At 42.5% G+C, this 24,040-nt stretch overlaps 5 protein-coding genes and 1 non-coding gene across 7 annotated transcripts; 2 read left to right on the top strand and 4 right to left on the bottom strand.

Moving 5' to 3' along the window:
* Window positions 1-3,294: 3,294 nt before the first annotated feature.
* Window positions 3,295-3,366, top strand: Trnad-guc. The gene has a single exon. It is a non-coding gene; the product is annotated as a tRNA-Asp (tRNA).
* Window positions 3,367-3,480: 114 nt separating this feature from the next.
* Window positions 3,481-4,886, bottom strand: LOC6593296. The gene is made up of 2 exons (XM_002019151.2): window positions 4,656-4,886; window positions 3,481-4,595 (listed from the first exon to the last, which is right to left on the bottom strand). Exons 1-2 carry the CDS (start codon window positions 4,827-4,829, stop codon window positions 3,612-3,614), a joined length of 1,158 nt encoding a protein of 385 aa, XP_002019187.1. The 5' UTR covers window positions 4,830-4,886; the 3' UTR covers window positions 3,481-3,611.
* A 464-nt stretch (window positions 4,887-5,350) lies between these two features.
* Window positions 5,351-15,176, top strand: LOC6593300 (protein spitz). 2 transcript variants are annotated; one of them, XM_002019152.2, is made up of 3 exons: window positions 5,351-5,419; window positions 11,076-11,280; window positions 13,735-15,176. In XM_002019152.2, exon 3 carries the CDS (start codon window positions 14,011-14,013, stop codon window positions 14,734-14,736), a length of 726 nt encoding a protein of 241 aa, XP_002019188.1. In that variant the 5' UTR covers window positions 5,351-5,419; window positions 11,076-11,280; window positions 13,735-14,010; the 3' UTR covers window positions 14,737-15,176. The 2 variants fall into 2 exon arrangements, with proteins under 2 accessions (XP_002019188.1, XP_026843607.1); XM_026987806.1 differs by lacking the exon at window positions 5,351-5,419 and adding an exon at window positions 10,318-10,370.
* Window positions 15,177-15,964: 788 nt separating this feature from the next.
* LOC6593301 (cytochrome b561 domain-containing protein 2) lies at window positions 15,965-17,328 on the bottom strand. The gene is made up of 4 exons (XM_002019153.2): window positions 17,177-17,328; window positions 16,721-17,049; window positions 16,461-16,653; window positions 15,965-16,342 (listed from the first exon to the last, which is right to left on the bottom strand). Exons 1-4 carry the CDS (start codon window positions 17,181-17,183, stop codon window positions 16,032-16,034), a joined length of 840 nt encoding a protein of 279 aa, XP_002019189.2. The 5' UTR covers window positions 17,184-17,328; the 3' UTR covers window positions 15,965-16,031.
* Window positions 17,329-19,574: 2,246 nt separating this feature from the next.
* LOC6593302 lies at window positions 19,575-20,416 on the bottom strand. Its single transcript, XM_002019154.2, has one exon. The coding sequence runs from the start codon at window positions 20,315-20,317 to the stop codon at window positions 19,649-19,651; it is 669 nt and encodes a 222-aa protein (XP_002019190.1). The 5' UTR covers window positions 20,318-20,416; the 3' UTR covers window positions 19,575-19,648.
* A 2,003-nt stretch (window positions 20,417-22,419) lies between these two features.
* Window positions 22,420-24,016, bottom strand: LOC6593303. Its single transcript, XM_002019155.2, has one exon. It carries the CDS (start codon window positions 23,970-23,972, stop codon window positions 23,016-23,018), a length of 957 nt encoding a protein of 318 aa, XP_002019191.1. The 5' UTR covers window positions 23,973-24,016; the 3' UTR covers window positions 22,420-23,015.
* Window positions 24,017-24,040: the final 24 nt, after the last annotated feature.

The raw sequence follows: 24,040 nt of genomic DNA, 5'->3' as shown, positions 1-24,040 counted from the left end.
ATGAGAGAGAAGAGTGGTGGGAGAGCGAACGCAGAACAGAACACAAAAGCGGCATGTTCTTGCTCTCTCCATCTCCATCTCTTTGTCTCCTTCTCTTGCTTTCCCTCCCCCACCATCCCACTCGCGCGCTCTCTCTCTCTCTCTCTAGTTGGCAGGAGGAGTGCGCGCCAGGCGAAAAATCAATGAAAAATATCTGGGAAAAATTGCCGAAATTCTGCATTTGTTGTTGGCTTTGTACTTTTTTTGATGGTTCTGCGACTTAAACCTTTTTGGTTTTTTTAGTTTTTAGGCACACTTTTTCGTTTTTTAGTTTTGCCTTTGCCACTGCGATTGTTTGCCTCCCTCCTCTCGACGGTCAATTTGAGGCTTTATTATTGTCACACACAAAAAACACGGCACACATCATTCAGCTCCCACGAGTCTCTCGCCACAAAACTATTTGATTTTATTTGTTTATAGGTACTGCTGCCTGGGCGTAATAAGACAACAGATTTGGGCACCAAATCTCTGGCAGGACTCCCGACCACCGAGAAATAAACGGGATAAAAGAAACCCCCCACGGCCGCTAATGTTTGGAGCGGGCGCAACGAACCTGCCTCGACGATTCAAACGGTTATTCGCGCTCTTTTCCTAGGGATGTTGGACAAATATATACATATATATAAATAATATATATATATACGTATATCGGCCAAGTCAAGACAAAATTCCGGTATTTCGATGTCCGCGACGGCCGTGAGAAAACTAACGGTTTTCTTGTCTTTGGGCCGGCGACTTTTGGCTTTTGGTTACAAACAACAGAGAGAGAGAGAGAGATTGCGAGAGAGCGCGAGAAAGCGGAACGGTGGTATTTAACAGCGCTCTCTTCGTGCGAAAATCTTGAACTTTTAGGTTTTCTGCTAAATGGAATTAATACGTTTTTTAAAATTAAATAAAAAATAATATTTATGCTCGTCTCGAATCGCGTTAACTTGAATAATGTTTTGCTAATAGCCAGGGAGCGAGAGCATTTCTCCCACCTCGCTGTGCCAACACACCTTGCAGTCGTTTACAAACAACATTGCTAGAGCGTCGCATGTTAACACTTAACATAACAGCGCAATAGATGAATGAAATGTTATTTGATATCTGGTACTAACGAAGTTATTAATTTGAGCCCCATAAAAAATCTGGTTCTTACAAGTTTAACAGTTTATAATTTTAACAGACTTTGGTTCATTGAATCTTTTCATCATCAACTGTTCCAAAGTTTCATTCGTTCCGCTTTCTTGCGCTCTCGCTCTCTCTCTCTCTCTCTTGACTACTTGAGTCGGCGCATGTTAAGGGCGTTTGGCTACAAAAACATTAATTTTGGACACAACAAATTAAATTCAAACCAAAACACATTAAAGAAAACCACTAGTGGATAATTTTTGAATTTTTAAATTAGTATCATGTTAGTTCCAATTGCAACGCAGTTTTTATCAACCAACACGCTCTCTCTCACTCTCGATCAATGACACGCTCTCTCTGTTTTTGCCGGCGATGCTTATGTATTTGTTTATTTATAATTTACGAATTGGTTAATTTTGCAAACATACATATGAGTGTAGTGTGTGCTAGTATATGTATATACACTATTTAATTACACTGGTGAACGACTTGGCTTGAATTATTTATTCAATTATTGAATTATTCTTTCACAGCAACAAAAACACACGCTCACCTCACACGCTCATGCATACACTGTTCTGTTTCGAACAAGCGGCAAATAAATGCTAATTTATCTTTCCTTATGCGGCACTACTTTCTTTCTACGTACTTTTGATTTGTTTACTATAAATAATAATAATAGTAATTTATGCACTTTAAGCCCCCTCTTTTTAAACAGTTCAACGACTTGAGGTAAATGGCGGAAAATAATAGTGTTTATATGCTGTTTTCGTAGAACCATCTTATGCTTTCTCTTTACTTAAAAAAACTACTATATCTTTCACCTGCACTGCCCTATAATGATGCAATTGTCATTATATTCTGTGGAATATTAAAATGTTCCTTGGTCTACAGTGGGTTAATCATTCTCCGTCAATGATGGAAGGTTGGAAACCATATTCCTCGATTTTGATATTCGATTCGATATTACTAGCTAGCTAGGACTTCCATACCTAAACACAGAATTTTATCGGATTGATACATTAATTTTCTACTAGATTGGCTAGTTTTTTAGTACCCCCTTTTATAGAATTTGCTCCACAATAAGGTTTCAAAGAACAAAGTCAAAACATAAAACGTGTTAGCTCACTGTTGCTGGTCAACAGGTATCTGCTGTAAGGATGGGACATTTGTATATCCTATTTCCTTTAAATACATATGTTATAATTCTGTTTTCCAAGCTGCTTTGGAACGTAATTGATAATGACTTTCTCTTAGCTTAACATGTTTATTTATATATATGTATATCTCGATCCCGATACGTATTTTTTCCTATAACGGTAGAGAGCCTTTATAAGATTCTTCTATAAGCATAAGGTCTATAAGTGTGATGAAAACCGTAAATTATGCCCAAAATCAATCTTCTGAGTAAGCTCTTATCTATTAAATTTGCCATATTGGGTCTGCGGCTGTTCTTTCAAATAGTGCGCCCCTTAAATGCCGAAATATACCGAAATCTACCGTCTCATTTTAAAAATATACCACACTAAAGTCGGCTCTTCGTGAAATTATATTATTTTTTTTTTCTTCATTCTCTGCAAAACTATGTTTTGATCCGTTACGTTTATCAAGCAACACATGTGTCTTTAACATGTCTGACGAGCTGTGAGAAACAGCATGCATATCGAAAATTAAATTGCTAATGGTCAAACAATTAATTAGTTGCACTAACATTTTGAATTAAATGTGGCGGGAAACAGCTGTCGTTACCCAGATGTTCTGTTACGCGCACAATCTGTGCTGTTACATGCACACTGTGCTGTTATGTGCATTTATTACTTGCCATCGTTCCGATAACCAAATCGGACTGCGTCAGCTGTTTGAACGACTGACCTGATCATTTAAATAATTTAAATTAAATTCAATTTAATGCATCAGTAAGACATATATTTTTTTCAGATCCGTTTTATTGTATAAAAACAAAAATTAAAAAAACAGTAGGAAAAATAGGAAATATTTAAAATCTCTCCCCGACGGGAATTGAACCTCGGTCTTTGTCACTCAGATATTTTTCGATTTCATTTCGTTTTCTCGTAAGCAAGCTTTGCAATGAGACGAATGTATCTGCCTACAAATTGGTGTTTTGACAGACATCGATTAACATCCTCGATAGTATAGTGGTCAGTATCCCCGCCTGTCACGCGGGAGACCGGGGTTCAATTCCCCGTCGGGGAGAGATGTGAAATTCTTTTTTTTTCTTTTTTTACTTCGACGGAAAAATTAGCTACAGCAGTAAATGCAGGCTTTTCCTCGCATTATAATCTAATAATCATATAGTTGAAAAAATTATTTAAAAGCACAGAAATAAAATGTTTTATTTAAAAATGAAATGAGTATGGGTTGGATATGTGTGAATAAAAGATATAATGATTTGGCAGCTCATGGCTGGGCATAAGGCAGGCTGGAACTACTAAATAGGATTAGTACATGGTGCCAATGGACCCATTGAAACGATACTCTGTGGGATTCAGCTGATCATCGAAGCTATGCAGCGGCAATTGCGACTTGCGCAGCTCCCTTTCCACGGAGCGAGAGCGCAAATGAGCCCGATTCTTGACACAGCTCAGTGGTGTACGCTTCGGTGTGGCATTTGGTGTGGTCTTCGGTGTACTTGCAACGGAGGGCGACGACTCTTTGTCCATGTAGATCTTGGTCTTGGAGGCGCGTGCCGGCTTACGGGGAGCCACACGTCGCTTATTGCCCAGACGCACTCGGTCTAGATGCTTGTTCGTCGGCTGCTTCTCCGAGCTGTCTGGCTTTGGCGGCTCCTCTAGATTCGTGTCCGTTCCGGCGCTGGCAAACGAGGCCATGCTGCTCTCCGCACTGAGATTGAGAGTGAGGGTTTCCAAGATCTGTTCCAGCATCTCTGTCTCGCGTGCCTCTTCCTCTTCGTCGTCGCAGAAGATGATCGGCGTGCGCTCGACTCCAATGCTAGGCGAACGTGGATCGTAGTGCCTCTGCACTGCTGCAGGCGTCGCTGGCAGCTCCGCCGTGCAGGGCATCGTCTCTTCTTCATCATACGGCAGGGAGACGATTTCCAGCGAGCTGTTGTTGTGGTGTGTCGGGGGCGTGCCAAAGCTGTCGCAGGATACATCACCCGTTTCGGCAGACGGCGATGATAGACTCTGATATGGCGATTCGATGATGTTTGCTGCTGGCGTCTCGGCTATTCGTCGGGCCGGAGCACGTGTATCCACAAAGAGATCAGCAAATGTGTCATCCAGGTTCAGGGATCGCACTTCATCTAGTATGAGCGGTGTGCGATTCAACTGTGGCGAACGGGGATCGTTCAGCGAGAATCCCCTCAGCAGACGCTTGCGCAGCTGCGAAAAGGCATTTTCGGTCGGTGCCGAGGGGGGGTCCGCTGCCCGCAAAGTCTGTGCCTGCGGCTCTGACTGTAGGAACTGCAACCGAATATAGTTAGTTTTAAGAATCGCTTGATTGAACATGCAGTTTTAACTCACATTTAGAGGCGTGCGGCAGCCATTGGGCGAGCGTGGGTCGAGCAATGCGTTGTTTTCTTTATTTGGCGTTGTCATTTCAACTTTTTCGGCTTTGAAACTGGCTAAACGAAGTTTATTCAATGTTGGCGTATCTGGCAAGTATTCGCCCTCAATTTTTGATGCCTTGGCTCCCATGATCTCTGAATATTTTGTATTTCTTTCGCTCGGCACTCAATTTATCAGTGAAAATAGTTCGCTGCCGCGCATTTGTTTTGAAATGGCGTCCCTTGAAGGTTGCCACACATCAAATAACACAAAATTACCTAACGCGTTATTAAATTATATTAGTCGATTATTAAATCGTCAGTATATTTACGGTATATCGGTATATAATGGTATATTTTGTCAATGTTATCAATATATTAAATTTCATTTTCAACGGTACGTAGAAATCCAATAGCAGCAAGTATTTAGAATAGGCGAGTCAAGTAGAAAATAGGTTAGTTAAGCGTGTAAAATTATGTGGGCATGGCTAAATATTCTATCTAGCAAGTAATATTCCACGGAATATCAAAAACGAGGAACAAGTTTTATAGAACTTGAATTCGTCAGTATATTTACGGTATATTTTTTTAATGAGCCGGTGTATTTTGGTATATTTCTGAGGGTCGGACGGTATATCGGTATATCTTAACGATAAGTCCGCGGTCACACTGAGTACAAGGGCCAACAACAAAAAATTTGTTAAAAAGGCGACAAAGTGCATTACAAGGGCCAAAAACAACGTAAGTGTACCATTTATGTAAAATCAGCTAGCATAAACCATTTTCCCAACAAAAAAGTAGTTGTAAAGAAGCGCGTGTGTGCGAAGAAATGAAATTGCGTGCCAGAGTTTCTGCGTACGTTCGTGTGTGTGTGTGCGTAGTGCTGTGTATGCAAAAAGACAAAAATAAGACTAATTTGAAAAAGTATTCCATTCCGGAAACTTATTTCGGCCATTTTTACGCAGTTGTACGTGCATAATCTGTGTTGTGTGTGTGTGTGTATGTGTGTGGCCTCCGCAAGCCGAAGTAAATTCTCTCCTGTATGCATGTGGGACGGGAATCTTCACGCTGGGGCTGTCTCATTTATACACATTAATATGCTTAAATACAGTTGTGCCCTGCGCCCTTTGGCCACATTTTTTGTTTATTTGAATGGGGAGACGTTGTCAGGCCGGGACTAGGTCTAGAACCAGCTCTGTTCCGCATCAATCGAATATACCTGTAGTGCACTCAAATGTATTGAAACTATTTCGTATTTTGTCGGAAGTGAAATTGTTTTATTTGTTAATTGTAGCGCAAAAAGTAAACAAATTGTATACACATCGTTGGCAACGCGCATGTCGTGTAGACTTTCTCTCTTACATGCGCGCGTATGCGTGCAAATCCGTGTGAGTATAAGCTGAAAACATAAAATTTCATTCATTGCTCATTTCTGAGAAAAAACTACACACGATGCGAACGGGACGCCGTCCGTCGCCATCTGCAATACCATCACTGTGTGAGTGCGAGTGTGTATAGTGTATATATGTACTTGTGAATATGTATGTATGTACATTGTGCAAGATGTTTATAGTTTCAAAAGACAGCTGCCGTGCCGTGCCGCCTTTGCCAGCAAGGGTGTGGTAGCCACCTATGTTTCCACTTTTTTTAAATCAGGTGCATAAGTCTCCACACGCATCCCGTAAGCTAAAGATTTCCCTATTAGGTTAGGTCCCGTCCCCCAGGTCCGTGGCCAGTCCATCTTTGACTTCCAAACCACATTCCAGAGTTCAACATTCTGTTCTTGCCGTTTGATTGCCGTCATTGGCCGCGTTTTTTTCACACATTCCACGCGCTGCGCCGTCTTCAAAACACACATGTAAATACATATATACATATATGCGTACATACATACATGCATAGACATCACACACTTGCCTTAGTATACTATTGATTTCAATCAACTTTGTATACGCTCTTCGCTCTCAATCACCATCTTCATCTCTTCTCTTTCTCTTTTTCTCCGGCTTCGTTTGTTGTCTCTCGTGTGCCCATTTATCAATTAAGTACCGCGTCCGTTTGTCGGCTCATCACCAATTTATATGTATGCATGTATATGGTACATGTCTGAGCATACATATGTACTTCTTTATATGTGTGTGTATATTTGGATGCGCCTCTGTGTTGGTAAATTCCATTTCCTGTTTATAATGCTGTGGCACACCCCACCCGCTGTCGCCTTTCCTTTCCCTGTTTCGGTCCGTCATCAACCCTCCTTTGGAAGCCCCCCAATACGCATGGCGTCTCCTTCTTGCCTTGCCACTTCAACAAACAGACTTGTCTGTCTTGTCGGCAGAACGTGTGGCCGCTCAGACGCTGCACAGTGGGCAACAGACGGCGGAACTTAAAGAAAAAATGTACAATTTAAGTAAGGTCAAAAATTCCGTCTACGCATAACCCCAAGTCTAGCTCTTATCTGGCCTGCGATCTGCCACGAATTTCAGTTTCCTTGAGATTTCACTTTTTGCAACCACTGTGCCAATGGGCCTCTGACCGCTGTTTAGGAACCAAGTGGAATCGGAACACCCAAATGCGACGCTCCGCTCTCATTCCCAGCCTGATCCGGCTGTCATTTCTCTTGTTGTTGTTTTTGTCGGTAGCAGCAGCAGCGCGGCGGTGTGCTGAGTAGTACAGTACGTGCCACTTCCTTTACATTCAGAAAAATAAAAATCGCTTGCACACACACAAGCGTGCATAAAGAGACGGGTCGGACAGACGGACAGACAGCCCGTTTATGCTGTATCGCTAACCGAGAGCGGGAGCAAGGGAACGGTGTGCTTGGCGTCTGCGCCGAGTGTTGGGTTGTTTTTTTTATGCTGCTCGTTGCTTTTTTTTTGTATTGTTCTTGTACAGTTGCAAAGACACTCTCTCACTAGCATACACACACACACATCATACACTAACACACACGCGGCTACACTCAAAACAGTGAAAACGAGTTTGATGTCTCGGTCGATATGGCAACACTGTCTGTTCCCCTCCTTGAGGCCAGCCAGCCCCCCACCTCATCCCTCCATTCACTTGCTTATTAGAAGAAAAATGCCTCTGCGCGTTTGATTCGGTGTTGTTGTTTTTACGTAAGAAGGCCGTCGAACTCAGCATAGAAAAGAGGTAGTGACAGCGGTAGAGCGTCTGGGCAAGAGATTGAGAGGGAGCGAGAGCGAGAGCATGCAAATGAAACGAATATGAGAACGAACGCACGTTCAAGTGTATGAGTGGTGAGAGAGAGAGAGAGAGAACGAGCGAAAAAGAGAGGGAGAGTGTGCACGTGTATGTGTCTAATGATTACCGTTACAATTTGCATGTTGTCTAGTCAGACGTCTCGCGACCCAGACTAGACGACCCAGCAGCAATTGGAAAATATTCTCAACCTGACCTTTTATCGTCACAGCCTCGTCTCGAATGTATGTATGTATGTATATATATGTACAAGTGTGTTTGTATGTACATTCGAGAAGCCGCTACAAAGCTAGAGCATTATTTTATTGATTTTTAATAGTAGATATACACATACGTAGAGTCTGCCACTTGTGTGTGTGCATGCATATGCGTTTGTATGTTTGCTTGTATGGATTTGCGTGCATTCTGTTGTGCCTCTGGTTCAATGTCCTAACCGCACACAACAAGTGCAACAATTGTAACATCAACAACAACGACAGAAGACAAACTGAGAACACACCATACAAAAGGGAGAAAAAAGAATAACAACAGACTGTATTCCGACTACAAAATACCCGCTACTCGGTAAATTTAATATGTTGGACGCAGGACTTTTCTCGATTAAACCAAACCTGAGTTACGGGGCTCTTAGACTCTATAATCTACATATATATCAAGAATATGAAATGTCGGTTATGTATATTTACTGAATGGGGTCAAAAGTTGCACGTATGCAGTATACCTTACGAGGCACAGGGTATAAAAAAGCGAAGAAGTAGAACTTGTAGGGAAATACAAGTGCAAAAGCGTAGCGTCAAAGATGGATACAGAATGAGGGCAGGTCCTAGGGCAATCTATTAACATTTTCATCATCTTTTTTTCTGTACAGTTGATCTTGGGCGGTATGCGGTGTACACATAAATGTAGTATGTATTTATGTTGGTTGGGTTGTTCTTCTGTGCACTGTGTTTTGCTCTCTCCTTTTCCGCTTCACAGAACCTACAGATCTGACCAGGGAATGGCTTATTTTACTTTGTTGAGGTATTAAGCTTGAGGATTAGCAAATTCTTCTTCTACAGGGTAGGGAGCTTGCTGTCAAGATAATACATATAGAATCTGTATGAGCTAATATGTGTTTTAGTTCAGTTCCCAACGAATCATTGAAACATTTCAATAGCTCTTCAACCAAAGAGACCCAGACCAGACCAGACAACATCCGTAAGCTGTAACCCAGAAAACATTGTGTCAGGTTGGCGTTTTCCTCTTTGGCACTTCGTTGTTGTATTGTATGTGACGTCAATTGGCTTTGGAATGGTGTCGGCGGCCCACTTACGGGGAAACCGGCCCGGCCCGGCCCGCTGCAACTCAAAGTGAACTCCCAGCCCAGCCCCGTCCCGTCTGTTCGACTACCGGAAACGTGTAGTTGTAGTGCAGTACATATATGTATACATACATATGTATATGATTTCAATTGCTACAATGTTGTGGGCGTTATTAAGCGCAAAATCAAAATGAGGTATCTCCGGTTCGGCAGTCTGGCAACGCTGGGGCTCGCGGCCATCCTTTTTCGTTGGCTTTTTGGCGCGCATCAAACATACAAATGCATGGGGAACGGAACGGTGAGGTGGGGTGGGGGAGAGGCGAGAAATTTCCTGAGGAATGTTGTTTACGTGCGCGCCTGCGCACGAACCGAATCAACCAGAATCCCGAGTTCCGTGAATTCGGCTGCAACAACACAAGCTCTGGATGGCGGGGGGGAAAGAAGCGAGTCTGGTCTGAAGTCGTCTGCGTTTCTTCATCCTGTTCGTCCCGTTTGGCCGGCTACCTGCCTGGCCGTCGGGTCTCTGTCCCTTGTCTCTGTCCTGCCTTTACCACCGCCCTGCGTCGCTTCTTGTTTGTGTGCCTTTTTGCCCCACCAAACGAAACTCGGTTCGAGTGGCGTCGGTGGCGGCAGGGGCAGGGGCAGCGGGCTGCGGCGTGTCAATAACATGTTGATCCATCGTGCGAAATCTTGTGGCAACACCAAAACAAAAACAAAACTACCAAACAAGCTCGAAAGCCGCGCGCCGCATTGTTGTTATTTATGCCGCTTCACCTCGTTTTTCGTCTCGCAGAAGAGTCGCGAGAGAGAGAGAGAGAGAGCAGTCTGAAAAGAAGCGGTATATGGTATATGGACGCCTCTCATTGCAGCAGTCTGGCCACGCTCTCTTTTCCGCTCTCTCTCTCTCTGAATCGTAGCAACAATGGGGACTTTTATCGGGTATTTCTCTCTCCTTTTTGGGATATCCTCTCTCCGTGGAGGGATTTTTCATCGGAACAATTTCCGAGCAACAATGAGTCCCATTCCATGGTTAACCATTCCATGCACAATGTTGCTGGCAACACTTAATTTGTGTCCAGACTCATGTGCCGAGCGGTTGTGTTTTTGAGCTGCTGCGGCCGCGGCGGCGTTTTTCGGCGTTTTGGCAGACCGATTTCGAATTTAATTGAAACAGTTAGTTATTTGTTAAATAAAAGTAATGTTTCTTCGCTGTGATTGTGAAAGTTTTTAAAAAATATACACTTTTCTACGTTTCAAAGTGGTCAACGCCCTCACGCGCTCTTTTCCCCCCCTCCATTCTCTCCTTATGTGCCGGAGTGGCCTTTTATGGCTGTGTGCGTGAGTTTGTGTTAAATGTGTGCTTTAATTTAATAATGCAACGGATAAGAATATATTTTGATTCGGTTTTCACATCTTGATGTGGATTTTGCCCGCGCCCCAGCAAAATTCTTAGAATTCTTGACAACATTCCCGCGCGCACACAAACACACGCACACAACACATTCATATACACGGGCAGACGCAGTGAAAAAAAATATAATTTACTCATCCCCCCGTGAACGTCGCTCCTGGCAAAGAGAGCGAGAGCGGGTGCGTTTGTGTGTGGTCATCAACACACATACAGGCACATGCACTTGAACTCTCGTGTATACACGCAACACACACCTCAATTGGTTGAAGTCTCCGCTAAAAAGGCCTCTCGCTCTCTCTTCAGCATAAAACTAGCAAGACTTGTTTTTTTGCGCAAAACACGAAAACCGGTAAATTTTTGAAATTGCACACAGAGAGACTGAGAGAGAGAGAGAGCGTTGGTTGGGATTTGTTCTTGTGCTGGAATTTCGTTTAAACCATATTTTTCACACACTGCTTTTCTTACAGTTTTCTAAACACACACACAAGCGCTGAAAGAAGAGCCAACGAACTCGTGCAGCGACGCCCAAGAATGGTACAGGGCAAGGCAACATGAAAATTACAGCAACAACGAAAGCAGAAAAGAAGTAGAGAAGAAGCAAAGACGCCGTGCCGATGCCGATGCCGACGCCGCAGCGTACAACAGTATTTTATTAGCGGGTGTTGTTGTCATGTATGTATGCACGCTGTTTTGTTGCTTCTATTATTCAAAATGTTGTTAATATTATTGTTATTGTTGTTATTATTATGGTTGTTGTATTTGTTGCTTGCACGCATTTGTCATTTAACCGTAGGAATTTTCAGTTGTTTGCGAGGTTGTTGTAGCAATGAAAACGATCATCGAACTTGTTTTGATTGTTTTGTGATAGAAACGGAATCAAAATGAAATGACGCGCCGCTGATCTTGACCTACACGCTCGCAAGTTCAACGCAATTTATATGGTTATTCAACTTGCTTTTTTTTGCGCATATTTCTGCCAACTTCCTCTCGCAGACACTCACACACACACACAGACCCCACACCACACACATTTATAATTTTTATAACGGAAATTTTAATAAGCTAGATGTCTGCTGGGTGAGAAAGAGAGTGCAGCAGCAATGCTGCTGCGATTGTTAACTGTACATGCATGCATATACATACATACATGTGCATCTGGCATTTCTCGATTTCAATTAATGTATTTTTGCGCTGTGCTTGCGTTGATCTGATCCCTCATTCTTATCACGTGAAATGACAAAGAATTTGGCGACAAATTGCTACAGACTGGCGCCAAAAATTTTGTTGACCGTTTTTATTGTTTCTGATGTCCAGCAGTCGTGTAGAGTTCAAAAGGTTTGGGTATATTTTCTTTGTGAAGATCTGATCGGCATAGATGGCTATTCCTCAATACTATTACTCCTTCTTACTTGTTTTCTTCTCAATGTGCAGATGTGCTTATTTATTTTTTTTTATTACTGTTGAAATTGAAATGTAAACATTTATGTCGAAAATTCGCCTAATTTACTATTTGCACCTTCCGTCGCCATTCGAGTCGATTCATATTTGTGTTTTATCACCAGCCTCATCATCATTATCATGTTGATGTTGTTGTTGTTGTTGTCGTCGTCGCATTTATTGTTCTGTTTTTTTTTTGTATATTTATTTATTATGCCGCGGCCGCAAAAAAAGTACAAGTCAAAGCCAGTCCGTGGCCGTGAGAACATGAGAAAAGACAAACCTAATGTGCATCTCAGCCAAGCGCACGATCAGGGGGCTCTCTGGCACTCGGAAGACATCATCGAACCCAAAGAACCCAAAGCCTCGGGTCTCGGGGCCCCCGTGTCCGGGCCAAGGAGAATTGTGTCATTCTTCAAAGTGGTTGTGAAATGTTTGCCTTTTTATGCCTATTCATATCACAGCCAGCTTTGAGGAGCGACACGATGCTCAAGACAAAAGAAATAAACCATCCAAGGCGAATAAAATAATCGAAGAAAGATGAAACATCAAACATGGAAAAATGACAAAACAGTGCTTATTGTAACGTTGCAAGTGTTTATTTCGTTAATATCATTACATCAGCATTAATCGAAATTGCAAATTCTAAAGTCCCGCAGTCAATGATCCTGAATCCTATCTACAAAACTATTGGCACATTCATGCTGGGCTCACAAAGTGGTTGTGAAATGCATTTTGCTTTGCCCGCATATCACAGCCAGCTTTGATGAGCTCGGCGTAATGTATCGTACATCAATCAATCATAATATACGTAATACGTATGTATCCCTCCCCTCCACCGCCCCCCCGCCACCATGCAGCACACCCCGACACGCACTTGCATCTCTATATGGTGGATACTATACGGAGGGTGTAACCATTTTATATTTTGCAAATAATGACAATAATAATAACCTCTTCTCCACGCAAAAGCCAAACACACACTTGCATGCGTTTGAACCAATTTTCAGAGTACATTTTGGCCCACGAAATATGCAGAAATTAATACAAGTGATTGGGTAATTGGGTGATCCGGGTGGATGGGGTCGAGCGTCTCCAGGATGACCCGTCAGTCTATCGGGGGAGCAGCTGATGTGAAATTGGTTCGAACGCCGCAAGCAAAATGAAATACCCTATCGAGTGCAAAAACAATTAGTACACACGTTTTAATTTATAATACTGCAGATTTTGTATGATTTAACCACCATTGAACCATGAACCATTGAAAAATAATGCCACATCTATTATGATGTTGCTTATCTAAGCCTCATCAAGTGGTTGTGATATGGATACCCAACGCATATCACAGCCAGCTTTGATGAGCTAGGATAATCAACGGGAAACAACGTAAATTGAATTTGAAATTGAAAGAAAAAACAAGTGAAATTGGTCGTGTTCTCATCATCGAGTGATATGGAAGGATATGGAGAAATTGTTGAAACCATTTGACGATTCATAGCTGCGGAACAGTTTTTGATTGTCTAAATTGTCTAAACATATATACATATATATATACTTCTGATTTAATGCAGTTATTCCTTTTTTTTTTGTTTTAGTTGAGTACACAGTTCTAGAGCTACCCACATATATTTGATCGAAGCGAAAAGTATTATTTTATCCTTACTAATGCCAATTTTGTCTTTCCCGCAGATACACATGCCTCCCATTAACTCAACGTTTATGCAGCATATGTAGACCATAGAGAGCACCGGCAAACACACATTTCAAAAGAGCCCTGACGACGCCCTGTTCTGCAGCGGAGAATTAAGATTTTAATTTATTTTGTGATAGTTTCTAGTTTATTGATAAGCTTTAAAGAAACCAAACAACGATTGCAAGCCAAAAAGAAAACCAATATCGAAATAACGAAATACCCAAAAACCCCCCAAACTCGAAACCGAACAACCGAACAAGCTTCAAATTGTAATGATGCATTCCACAAGCACCGAGATCTACAATATGGGACGACCATATTATCTGGCCTTGCTGTTGATCGGCTGCCTGGCATATCCGGCCTGCATTGAGGCCTGCTCCAGCCGCACGGTGCCCAAGCCGCGTCCTTCCATATCGTCTTCGATGTCGGGTACTGCATTGCCGCCCACTCAGGCCCCAGCAACGACAACCACCATGCGCACCACAACGACGACTCCAAGGCCCAACATAACATTCCCCACGTACAAGTGTCCAGAGACTTTTGATGCCTGGTACTGCCTGAACGATGCCCATTGCTTTGCCGTGAAGATCGGGGATCTTCCTGTATACAGCTGCGAGTGCGCCATCGGATTCATGGGTCAGCGGTGCGAGTACAAGGAAATCGACGGCTCCTATCTGCCCAAGCGGCCGCGTCCCATGCTCGAGAAGGCCAGCATTGCAAGTGGTGCGATGTGTGCCCTGGTCTTTATGCTATTCGTATGCCTCGCATTCTATCTCCGATTCGAGCAGCGCGCTGCCAAGAAGGCCTACGAGCTGGAGCAGGAGGAGGATGACAATGAGTACGATCAAGGCGATGATCAGGATCAATGCGAGTGCTGCCGCAATCAATGCTGTGCTGCCGGCGACGAGCCTCTCGTCCAGGAACGCAAGCTGCCCTATCACATGCGGCTGGAGCATGCCCTAATGTCTTTTGCCGTCCGTCGCACCACAAAACTGTGAATCAATTGAACGCGGACCACGGACACAGACACGAACGACAGATCACTTGGAATGAATATGCCTTGGGTAACAGGAAAACTGTTCCATTCAACGAATTTTTAATGTGCTTTAGTCGGAAGTCCTAATTCCTATTTACTAATTGTTAATTGTAAAGTGTCCACAAACTACTGTCCACAGTCGGGAAAGAGATCTTACTATAGAAGAGAATTCCGCTCTCTCGTTCCAGACAAATGCATACTAGAGCAAGCCTTTTGTATTATCGAATCGAATGTATTTTTATACCTTACGCTAGCTATTTATTTTATCCTGATATACGTATCACACACACACAAGGAGAAACACGCGCCAAGTATTATTTATTGCGAGAAAAAAATATACACAATTATTTGAACAAATTCTGAATAAACATAAGAAACTGCACGATGCATATGAATGTTTAAGACGTTTCTTTTGCTCTTTAGTACGTTTGAGTACCCTTCAATCTACTGAAGATTACTGTAATACTAATTTCTACAAAATTTGTAATACAACAAAATTGTACCCAAAGGTGGTTTGTCTTTATTGGAGTCGAGACATTGTGTGGCTAAGATGGGAGTGTAACCCATCTACTCTACTGTGGTCTAAACAGAACTTTCGCGCGACTTAATTTTCCTAATTCGGTATTTTTTAAGAATTTAAATTTTTTTGCTTTCTATATTTCAATTCATATAATGGGTCGACCCTCCTTGGATGTAATAGAAGCATAGAATCTTTTGGAATACAAATACTCACCTATTTGTATTAAACTTTCTTCTTTCGACATTCCAATCTTTACCCCAATATAGACGATACTTTCTGTTTTCATAGAGGTCCCTATCATATACATTATAGGGCTGGAAATTCCTCCTTTTGGCATTCCAAACCCAGTTAAAGTATACCATAAATTCAGTCTCGGTAGAGTTCATTCTACCATCAAGATTATAATTAATTATGACGTTCTTTATCACTACCGCCTGACAATCGGTACATTATATTTTGAAGTGGGATTTACAGCCGGTGACACGCGTTGCTTGATTGAGTATATCCGGGTGGGTTTTCCCAGCCGGCAGTGAAACACAGCTAAACTATGTGCACGAGTTTATGGTACTTGTGAGGTGTTCGGGCGATAAGATTAGCTCATTTGGCAGATCCCATAAAATGTTAGATAGGTCAATATCCGTTTGTCATTAAACGAGAGCCAGTCTAAAAATAAATTATGAAACAAATTATATTTATTTATGTACATTCGATAGAAGCTATAGTTAAAATCTTGCATCTTAAAACTGACGAGAAATGTTTTCACATTTCTGATAGAGCGCTTTCATTGGGCCATAGCTCGACAGAACCAGCGACGTGAGGGTGAGGCACTTCATCAGAATCTGAAAGTCCGTCTCACTGCGATTCGTAAAGTAGCCCGTCTGGTAGCCGTAATACTGGGTCACCAATGCAATGACAAAGCAAGCGAATCCCAAGAAGTTGTGAAAGGTCTTGTTCAGCAATGGGGTGATCAGCCTTTTCACGCGAGCGGAGAAGAGTGCACTCAGGCCAGAGGTCATGGCCAGTATGCACAGTACAAATGCAGTAAAACCTGTAGGGGAAGCACGAAATTCCATTGATCAGTGGAGGCTTCACTCATTCATTCGGAGAGCAGTACTACAGTCGAGATAATGGCGCATTCTCTCTCTCTTGTTGTTTGAATTACTCACCCAGCTTTCCGTGCGTTGAGTGGAGAGAGAAACCTTTCTGTATCATTTTGATTAGGGCTCCAGATGCTCCACAGCATCCGCCCAGTGTTAGGACTATCCAATGTATTGTGGTCTTTGTATGCCGCTTGTAACTGTGTGTGAGAACATTGCCGCCATAGTGGATCATGACACCCTCGGCCATGAAGAAGGAGAACTGTACGAGAAAAAGATGATGATCTTTAGAGATCGATTCTTCCTGCTGCTATTAGCAGTTACGTTACCCCAATGGTGACCAGCCAAGCATGCAGACTAGTGCCTTCGAGTCCAGTCCGCAGTGTCAGGTATGAAATATAGATGGTTACGAAACCAATGCAGATTTGATTGAGAACGTTCAGAAAGAACTCCACTCTCTGCCATCGGTCCTGAGATTCGTGCGGGGACAGTGTGTTGTGGGACATTTTTGAATATCGTTGCGCAGATTCGATTAAAACAAATGAGGCTTGTCGTGCTGCTCTCGCCGCGTATGTTCTCGTCTGGATCGTGCTGCCGTAGTCGACGACTTTCTGTGATCTACTAACAACCGGCCTCTCGGGCTCGGCCATTGTAGTTTCTGTTTTGAATTATTTTAAGCTCTTATCAGTGCTTTGACATAATGTTCTTTTCGTGTTTAATAAAGTAAACTGCGAGTACACAGCGCAAGAACATTTGTACAGTTCCCAGCTGATAAGTGTGCCTACCTCTCATCAGACAAATTGTTGTAAAATAATTTATTGGGAACTAAAGCGGTAAATGATCGTCAATTCAACAAAACGATAGAACTTTATTAAGCGGCTAATAAGCGCCCCGATACGCCCATTGGACTATGTCCGTCCGTTCCTCCGTTCGCAATTGATTTAAATAATCTCCACCGCTGTTTCAGCGCAACTGCCGAACCTTTTTTGCAGCGTCACTTTAACGCACGCCGCTCTTGACTACTACAAACACATAAATAACATTTTTTATTTCAGATCGTATCGGTTTCCTCTTGGTGAAGTGAAGCTATTCAAGTGCCAATAAACACATCAGGTAAGTCACTAAACCGCAAAACGACCTTATATCGGGCTGCTCGTTGCACATATTTGATGGCAGTAGTGGATATTTGATCAGTTAGTAGTATTTTCCAGCACTGAGAGTAACGGACTAATAAACCAAAATGTGACTCATAAAGTCAGCTTAATATTTGTTATAGCGTAGCAGTTCTATGAATGAACACTAAACAGAAAAAATACCTTCAATCGTGCTGCATTAGTTGGTTAGTACTATTTTCCAGCACTGAGTGTAACGGACTAATTAACTAAAATATGATCATATTCAATTACGTTCATATTGGTATTGTATTATCTGCATAAAGACTGGTTAATATACTCCATTGTGTAGCAGTTATATGAGAAAACACTAAGCCTCAACTATACCTTTAATCGTGCTGATCCAACGATTAGCATTTTCCAACACTGAGTGTAACGGATTAGTTCAGATATATACCGTGTAATTTCAATCATATTGCTTATTTCATTTGAACAGCTTAAATATTATCTGCAACTGCCTAAAGACTGCATAATATTCTTCATTTAAAAATTAAACTAAATTAATTTCAAGACTAAACAAGGAGGTCTAAACAGCGTAAACGTTGCATTGCTCCCTGGACATATTTGAAGCATATTTTTTAGACGATCTGACGACTAATTCTTAGAATATGTTGGTCGGTCAGGGTAGGTAGCCTCTTATAGACTACATATATAAGCATTACAGTCGTACTGCTCTATTACGAACTTTAGTACTACGAAGGTTTCTAGACAACGAATTAATTTCCACCAAGACTTCGTTCAATTTGCTGTACGTTTTGCTCTCTTTATAAAGAATTTCCTTACAGTGAATATTTCTTTACTACGATTTTCGTACGCCCGTAACTCGAATGGTCATATGCTTTAGATCTCCCTATAACGAATTTTTAGTATATCCGATCAAAATACTCACTCATCATACTCAAAATTATCTGTGCGAAAGTGGATGTGTATAACCCCCAGAAGGACGCGTTTCCGACTCCATAAAGTATATATCTTCTTGATCGGCAATAGCCGAGTCGATTGAGCCATGTCTGTCTGTCCGTTTACCTATATTCTGTCTCTCTCTCTCTCTCTCACACACTCTTTGTCTTGAACTGAACTTAGTATCGGGTATAAATGTAGAGTCGCGGCCGTAGCAGCTGAGCTCACCAATAGTGTTTGCATCAGCTCTCAGTTTGTAGGTGATTCAAAGGTAGATGTTGATAGCCGGCAAAATGTCGAAGCGTAATTGCATTTAAGTGGAACGAAAGCTTTTGATAATTAATAAAGTTTGCAAGTTTTTAAAAATAAAGCAAAGCTTTTTAAAAAGGCAAACCGTGAAAAATTTAGCTCCAAGTGCAAAAGAATTCGCAGTTGTCTTTGTAAGAATGCTGATGAGGCCATGTCTGCTCCATGGGCACTCCTTCCGACGAAGACGAAGAGTTCTCTAAAATTGTGGACTTCAATATATCTCAGGTCCTCTAACTTTTAAATTATTGTTAAACAAATAAATTCTGAACGTTTTTTCTTTAATTCCAAATTCAGATGAGGATGAACAAGGCGATACTTCAATCGTTAAAGATCCCCTAAAGGAAAAAGTTAAAACAAAAAATTACGAATTATTTTAAAGCAAAATAAACTTAATAACAATTTCATCTTTCGAATTCTACGTATTTTTGGTACAGGGAATTATTTTCGAAATCACTCAAATCAATCAGAAATAGTTTTGGGAAGACCACTAGAAAGACCACTGTTATGGAAATTTGGATGCTTGGATTAATTACTTGTGCAATAGAAACAGCAGAATATCGAAAAATCAGGGTGGAAAAAGGGGAAAACATTATTGTAGCAGAAGACAAGACCTCTCTGCTCCACTTCGATATTCCTTGTCTTGGTCCCCTTCCTGCTTTTAATCCCTGTCTAGGATACTCAGTGGATCCGTGCCGTTTGCCTCGATAGCCTCCCGAGAGGCTGAGACCGTGTCCTCTCTTATGGGCGGAAGAAGTTAGTTAAACAAAGATTCGTTTTCAGTCATATATTTCTTAACCTAAAGTATATAAATATTGAAGCTTAAAACACAGAAGAACAAGGAACATTTAAACACAGAACTTTGAAAAAGCATAGGCTTTAACTCGTCAAACTGACTACTTTTTGGTACAACGATTTGATGGCTCCTATGGTGGTCAGGACCATGGATACCAGTGTGGCTACTCGCATGAGGATAACAAAGTCAGCTCCCTGGCCTTTGAAGAGGCTAGTCTGTGCATAGCCGTAGTATTGGGCCATCATGGCAATCACATAGGCAGCAAAGCCCAGCACGACATGGAAAGTCTTGTTGATCAGCGGCGACACCGCCCTGCTCATGGCTCGGGCCAGGACGGCAGCCAGCCCACTCAGCAGTGAGATCAAGCACAGGATGAAGGCAGCAAAGCCCAGGCTGGCATGTGTGGTAACAGCAATTGTCCACTTGTCTCGAATCAGTTGGATGAGACAACCGGCTACGCCCATCCCGCCACCGATCACTTGCAGGACGACATGGGCGGCCGTTTTGTATTTGCGGGTGTAGCGCAGCGTTAGCCAGCTTCCGTCGTAGAAGCACATCATGCCTTCGGCCATCAGGAAGATGAATCCAAAGGTAACCAGCCACACATGCAGGTATATGCCAGTCAGGCCCTTGCGCAAACACATCCAACTGACCCAAAGGGTCACGAAGCCAATGCACAATTGGTTGAGGACATACAGAGCCGCTTCAATGTGCTGGATCACTGAGATTTGACTGGGTTTCTTCTCACTCATGGTTGAAAGAATTATGTAAACTAGGTCTCCGAGTATTGAAATCACTAATTATTATATTCGAAACGAGTAACTCAAGGACTAACAATATTTATTATACTAGTAATCGCCTTGCATGTCCTGTGAAAGGATAATTTTATATTTCTACCCCTGCAGCAGCTTCTTTGAACCGTTTTTCATCAGGTTTTGCATTGAACTATATTAATTAAATGTGCTGAAGGTCTTTATTGCTTGAAAAACGAGTGGATTTTTGAGTGCACTCAACTGGCAGACTATTTGTTTGCTATCGTTTCATTCTAAAGCCCTCGACTCAAAGGATTATACTATATAATTGATTGCCACCCAGCACGATCATGTCTAAGTTCACGTATTGAACGTCATCCAATGGCAGTCTTTAAACGTAGTAGTATTCCTAGTATTCGAGCTATGCATCTGCTCTGTCATGATCTAAGCATGGGAGATTATGAGCCAGCTCCAGTTCCCCATCGAATGTCTTATGCGCTGGGAATCACGTTTACCGTGCCCGCTCCTAGGCAAGAGCTCGGGGGGGCTAAATATAGAGAGGTTATTAACAATAATTGGAGGCACTTTTAAGTTGAGTAGCTTTGAGTTGCTCGCTTGCGAAACTTAATGAAACATATGTATTTCGTGATTAGACCGCTAGTCATTCACTCCGTCTCCTTATCGAAATGCAAAATCGCACGTACCGAGATAAAGTTTGCCCGACATTCAGCCACACTCACATGTTGGTGGTAGACGACAATTATTTTTGGTCTCTGGCAAAGCGACTGGACAGACAATCGGTTAGATTTTGGTTTTGCTGATCATTAAACACACACACACACACACACACCTTCTAATCAAAGAAAACTGTAAATTTTGGAAAAGAAAATTAAGTGATGATTCATATCTTGAGTGAGAAACTTGAACAGTACACATCTGTGAACAGTAGGTTATCTGAATTAGGATCCCATACCAGCCGCAAGGCCTTCGCTATTTCTGTTCCATCATGGTACTTGAACAGTTTTTCGCTTTCATCGTACGGCCTTCATCAAGCACTCTAGGCTCATTGGAGGGCCACTTGCGTGTAGGAAAGTGTACTCTGTGCAGGAGCTTCTTTACTTGACGACGGATGACATTCACCATCACCTCTTCGCCGAAAGATGCATTGAAGATATTCGCCTAGGTGAGACATCCATACCTCCACAAAGTGCAATGCAGAAGAGCCCAATCCGAAACAGTGTGTTGAATATTTTTGCCTATATGGTTGCGCCAGTCATCAACCAGTCATTGAGCTTTCGGATGTGATACGAAGTTTCGTGCTGGTGGAATGATGGGGTAAGAAGAACTTCCCTAATTTTTGTTATGATTATCCTGAAGGAATGTGCTATATTGAGCTTTCAGTAGAGGGTTTTTTGACAACTTTGTCTCCAAACTTTTGAATAGACGAAGAGCGAGATAAAATGATTCGCCAAGAGCCTTGAAACCAGCACTATCCAACAGTCAAACAGAAAATTTACCATTTTCAAGATGAGAACAGTTTTCCTTCAACAAACGCTCCCAGAGTAGATCCTTAATCGATTTATCTGACTCCGCTGAGTAACGGTTTTCAAGCTTTCAAAAGCGCTTCAAAGTCTTCCTTTGGTACGTGTGGTCTTTATTAATTGGTCTAGCTACTGTAGGCAGAGCACTATTATTGATGGTCCGGAGACGAAACAACCAGATTGGATGTTCTGGAGCAATGGAAACGTATCGGCCAACTGAATCGGTCCAACACAGATCAAGCCAAAATATACTCCAGCGCCTATTAGCATATCGATTCCCTGAGATCTATAAAACAAGGGGTCACACCGGTAACGACCGCCGTGAATGAAGGGCTATAGCTGCCATCCTGAGACTCCTGTTTTACCCTAGATAGCTCGCAGCTACCTTGCACTCAGAGTCTTTGCCAATTGTCGCAGCGATTGTTTTGTATTTAATAATATTCGGTAGCCAGTTCGAATTTCACTGGCAAGTGAGGTGGCATAGATGTGGGATAGGATGTTGCTGGTCCCCCCACCAAATTCATCAGCGTCGAAATTGCACCAATTGTCACAGTAAATGAGTCCATCAAACGCATTTTAATTATACATTACATAGTGCAATTGGTAAATGGAAGATACATATTATTAATACATGTGTCTAGTTAGTTAATGGCGGCAACCGATACCATTTGCAGACTTGCAGCTGTGACTTATAGGATGCACATACATCGAACTGAGTTTCTTATTTACTTATTGTACAAATTAATGTTTAGAGAACAAACAACATTTATTTACATGCATATTTTCGCACACAGAACGAAGCAAAGCAAATATATGTATGGTATGTATGAATATATTCATAGAATCTCGATCCTAATCCTAATTGGAAGTCACGACATACATATATATGTATACATATTAGGCTTAAATACATATTGTATTAGTTAGGGTGAGGTTTAACAAGTCTATGAAATACTATCACAGCCTCATCCGACAGAGTTCATCCGCGAAGCACATAGACATAAATAAACAAACCTTATCTAAAGAGAGAGTATCAATTAGACTAGGGACCTACCGGCACGGTAGTCGACAGATACATGCTACTACTATAAGTGCGGCTCATCATTTGGGTGAAATTTATCTGTTAGCATGGGCAGACATCTAGACCAGTAACAATCTCAGGGGGGCGTCGTCTTATCACTCCCCACTGGATTCGACAAGAAGTACATTATCTTTAATATCTCGCTAAACTTTGGTGTGTCTCTGGGATGGCGCTTCTCGAGCCCCGCTATCTGCTCGAGGGCGACTTCCACATCTACAACATTGCACAGAATCGATTGCAGTCGCTTGGGAAATTTACCGGGCGAATCCTCGACCCGTCTGCGTGTGGTTTCCAACATATCCAGCTGATCCTCCGGCGACACTTTGTGGTAGCTGACCACCAGCGTGGTTAGTTGCGGCAACTGGTCCGCCAATAGAAAGCCATAGTCCTGGGCATCGGATATACCGAGACGCTGCAGACGCTTGGCCCCCGCACTCTGCAGTATAGTCTTTTCCACTTGGTGTCTGTTGGCGGTCAGGTCCAGATGGGTCAGCGACAGCTGATCTAGTATCTCACTCAAGTACTCGGTCTCAATGGAGCACTCGCGGGCGACCAGCGACTCGAGTTTGGTCAGACTGATCATGTGCTTGCCCGTGACGTAGGCGCTGGACACGCTCAGACAGCGCAGCTGGCGACAGTTCTTGGCTATGGTATTGACCATGCTGTTGTTCATGTTCTCATCTGCAATGCAAAGCTCTTTTAGGTTACTAAAGTCTCGGCGCAGATAGAAGCTCAGTTCGGGGCGCATCAGGTGGCGGCCCAGGTACGAGTCGAATGCCTTTGAATGCACATTCCATATGTAGAGCTCCTCCATGGCGGCGCTGGTCAGCTCAAAGAAGTAGATGTAGTCCGACTTGCTCAACGGTTTTAGCATGGCATCCGACACTGAGACATTCCGATACCGTGGTTTCCTCCACACAATCTGGCAGAGCAGCTCCCGGAAACGGGGCGACAGGCGGCACATCTTTATTTGGTCCACCAGTGGCAGGTACTCCAGTATATGGCACACACAATCGTCGTTTAGCCTCTCCATGGCGAAAAATTGTTGTTAAACCGTACTTTTCGATGTTTTTTTGTGTGTTTCTAGCAAATGTTGTGAAT

The sequence above is a fragment of the Drosophila persimilis genome, unplaced genomic scaffold, assembly GCF_003286085.1.
Source record: "Drosophila persimilis strain 14011-0111.01,24,50 unplaced genomic scaffold, DperRS2 tig00000124-arrow-pilon, whole genome shotgun sequence".
Lineage (NCBI taxonomy): Eukaryota > Metazoa > Arthropoda > Insecta > Diptera > Drosophilidae > Drosophila > Drosophila persimilis.
Note: the sequence above shows the minus strand (reverse complement) of the source record. Positions and strands in the feature narration are given on the sequence as shown.

Coding starts and splice junctions, on each gene's coding strand:
- LOC6593300 (XM_002019152.2), top strand. CDS start 14,011: ATGATGCATTCCACAAGCACCGAGATCTACAATATGGGACGACCATAT.
- LOC6593302 (XM_002019154.2), bottom strand. CDS start 20,317: ATGAGTGAGAAGAAACCCAGTCAAATCTCAGTGATCCAGCACATTGAA.
- LOC6593301 (XM_002019153.2), bottom strand. Junction 16,654..16,720: donor CTTGGCTGGTCACCATTGGG/GTAACGTAACTG, acceptor TTTCTCGTACAG/TTCTCCTTCTTCATGGCCGA. Junction 16,343..16,460: donor CTCAACGCACGGAAAGCTGG/GTGAGTAATTCA, acceptor CTTCCCCTACAG/GTTTTACTGCATTTGTACTG.
- LOC6593296 (XM_002019151.2), bottom strand. CDS start 4,829: ATGGGAGCCAAGGCATCAAAAATTGAGGGCGAATACTTGCCAGATACG. Junction 4,596..4,655: donor GCTGCCGCACGCCTCTAAAT/GTGAGTTAAAAC, acceptor ATTCGGTTGCAG/TTCCTACAGTCAGAGCCGCA.
- LOC6593303 (XM_002019155.2), bottom strand. CDS start 23,972: ATGGAGAGGCTAAACGACGATTGTGTGTGCCATATACTGGAGTACCTG.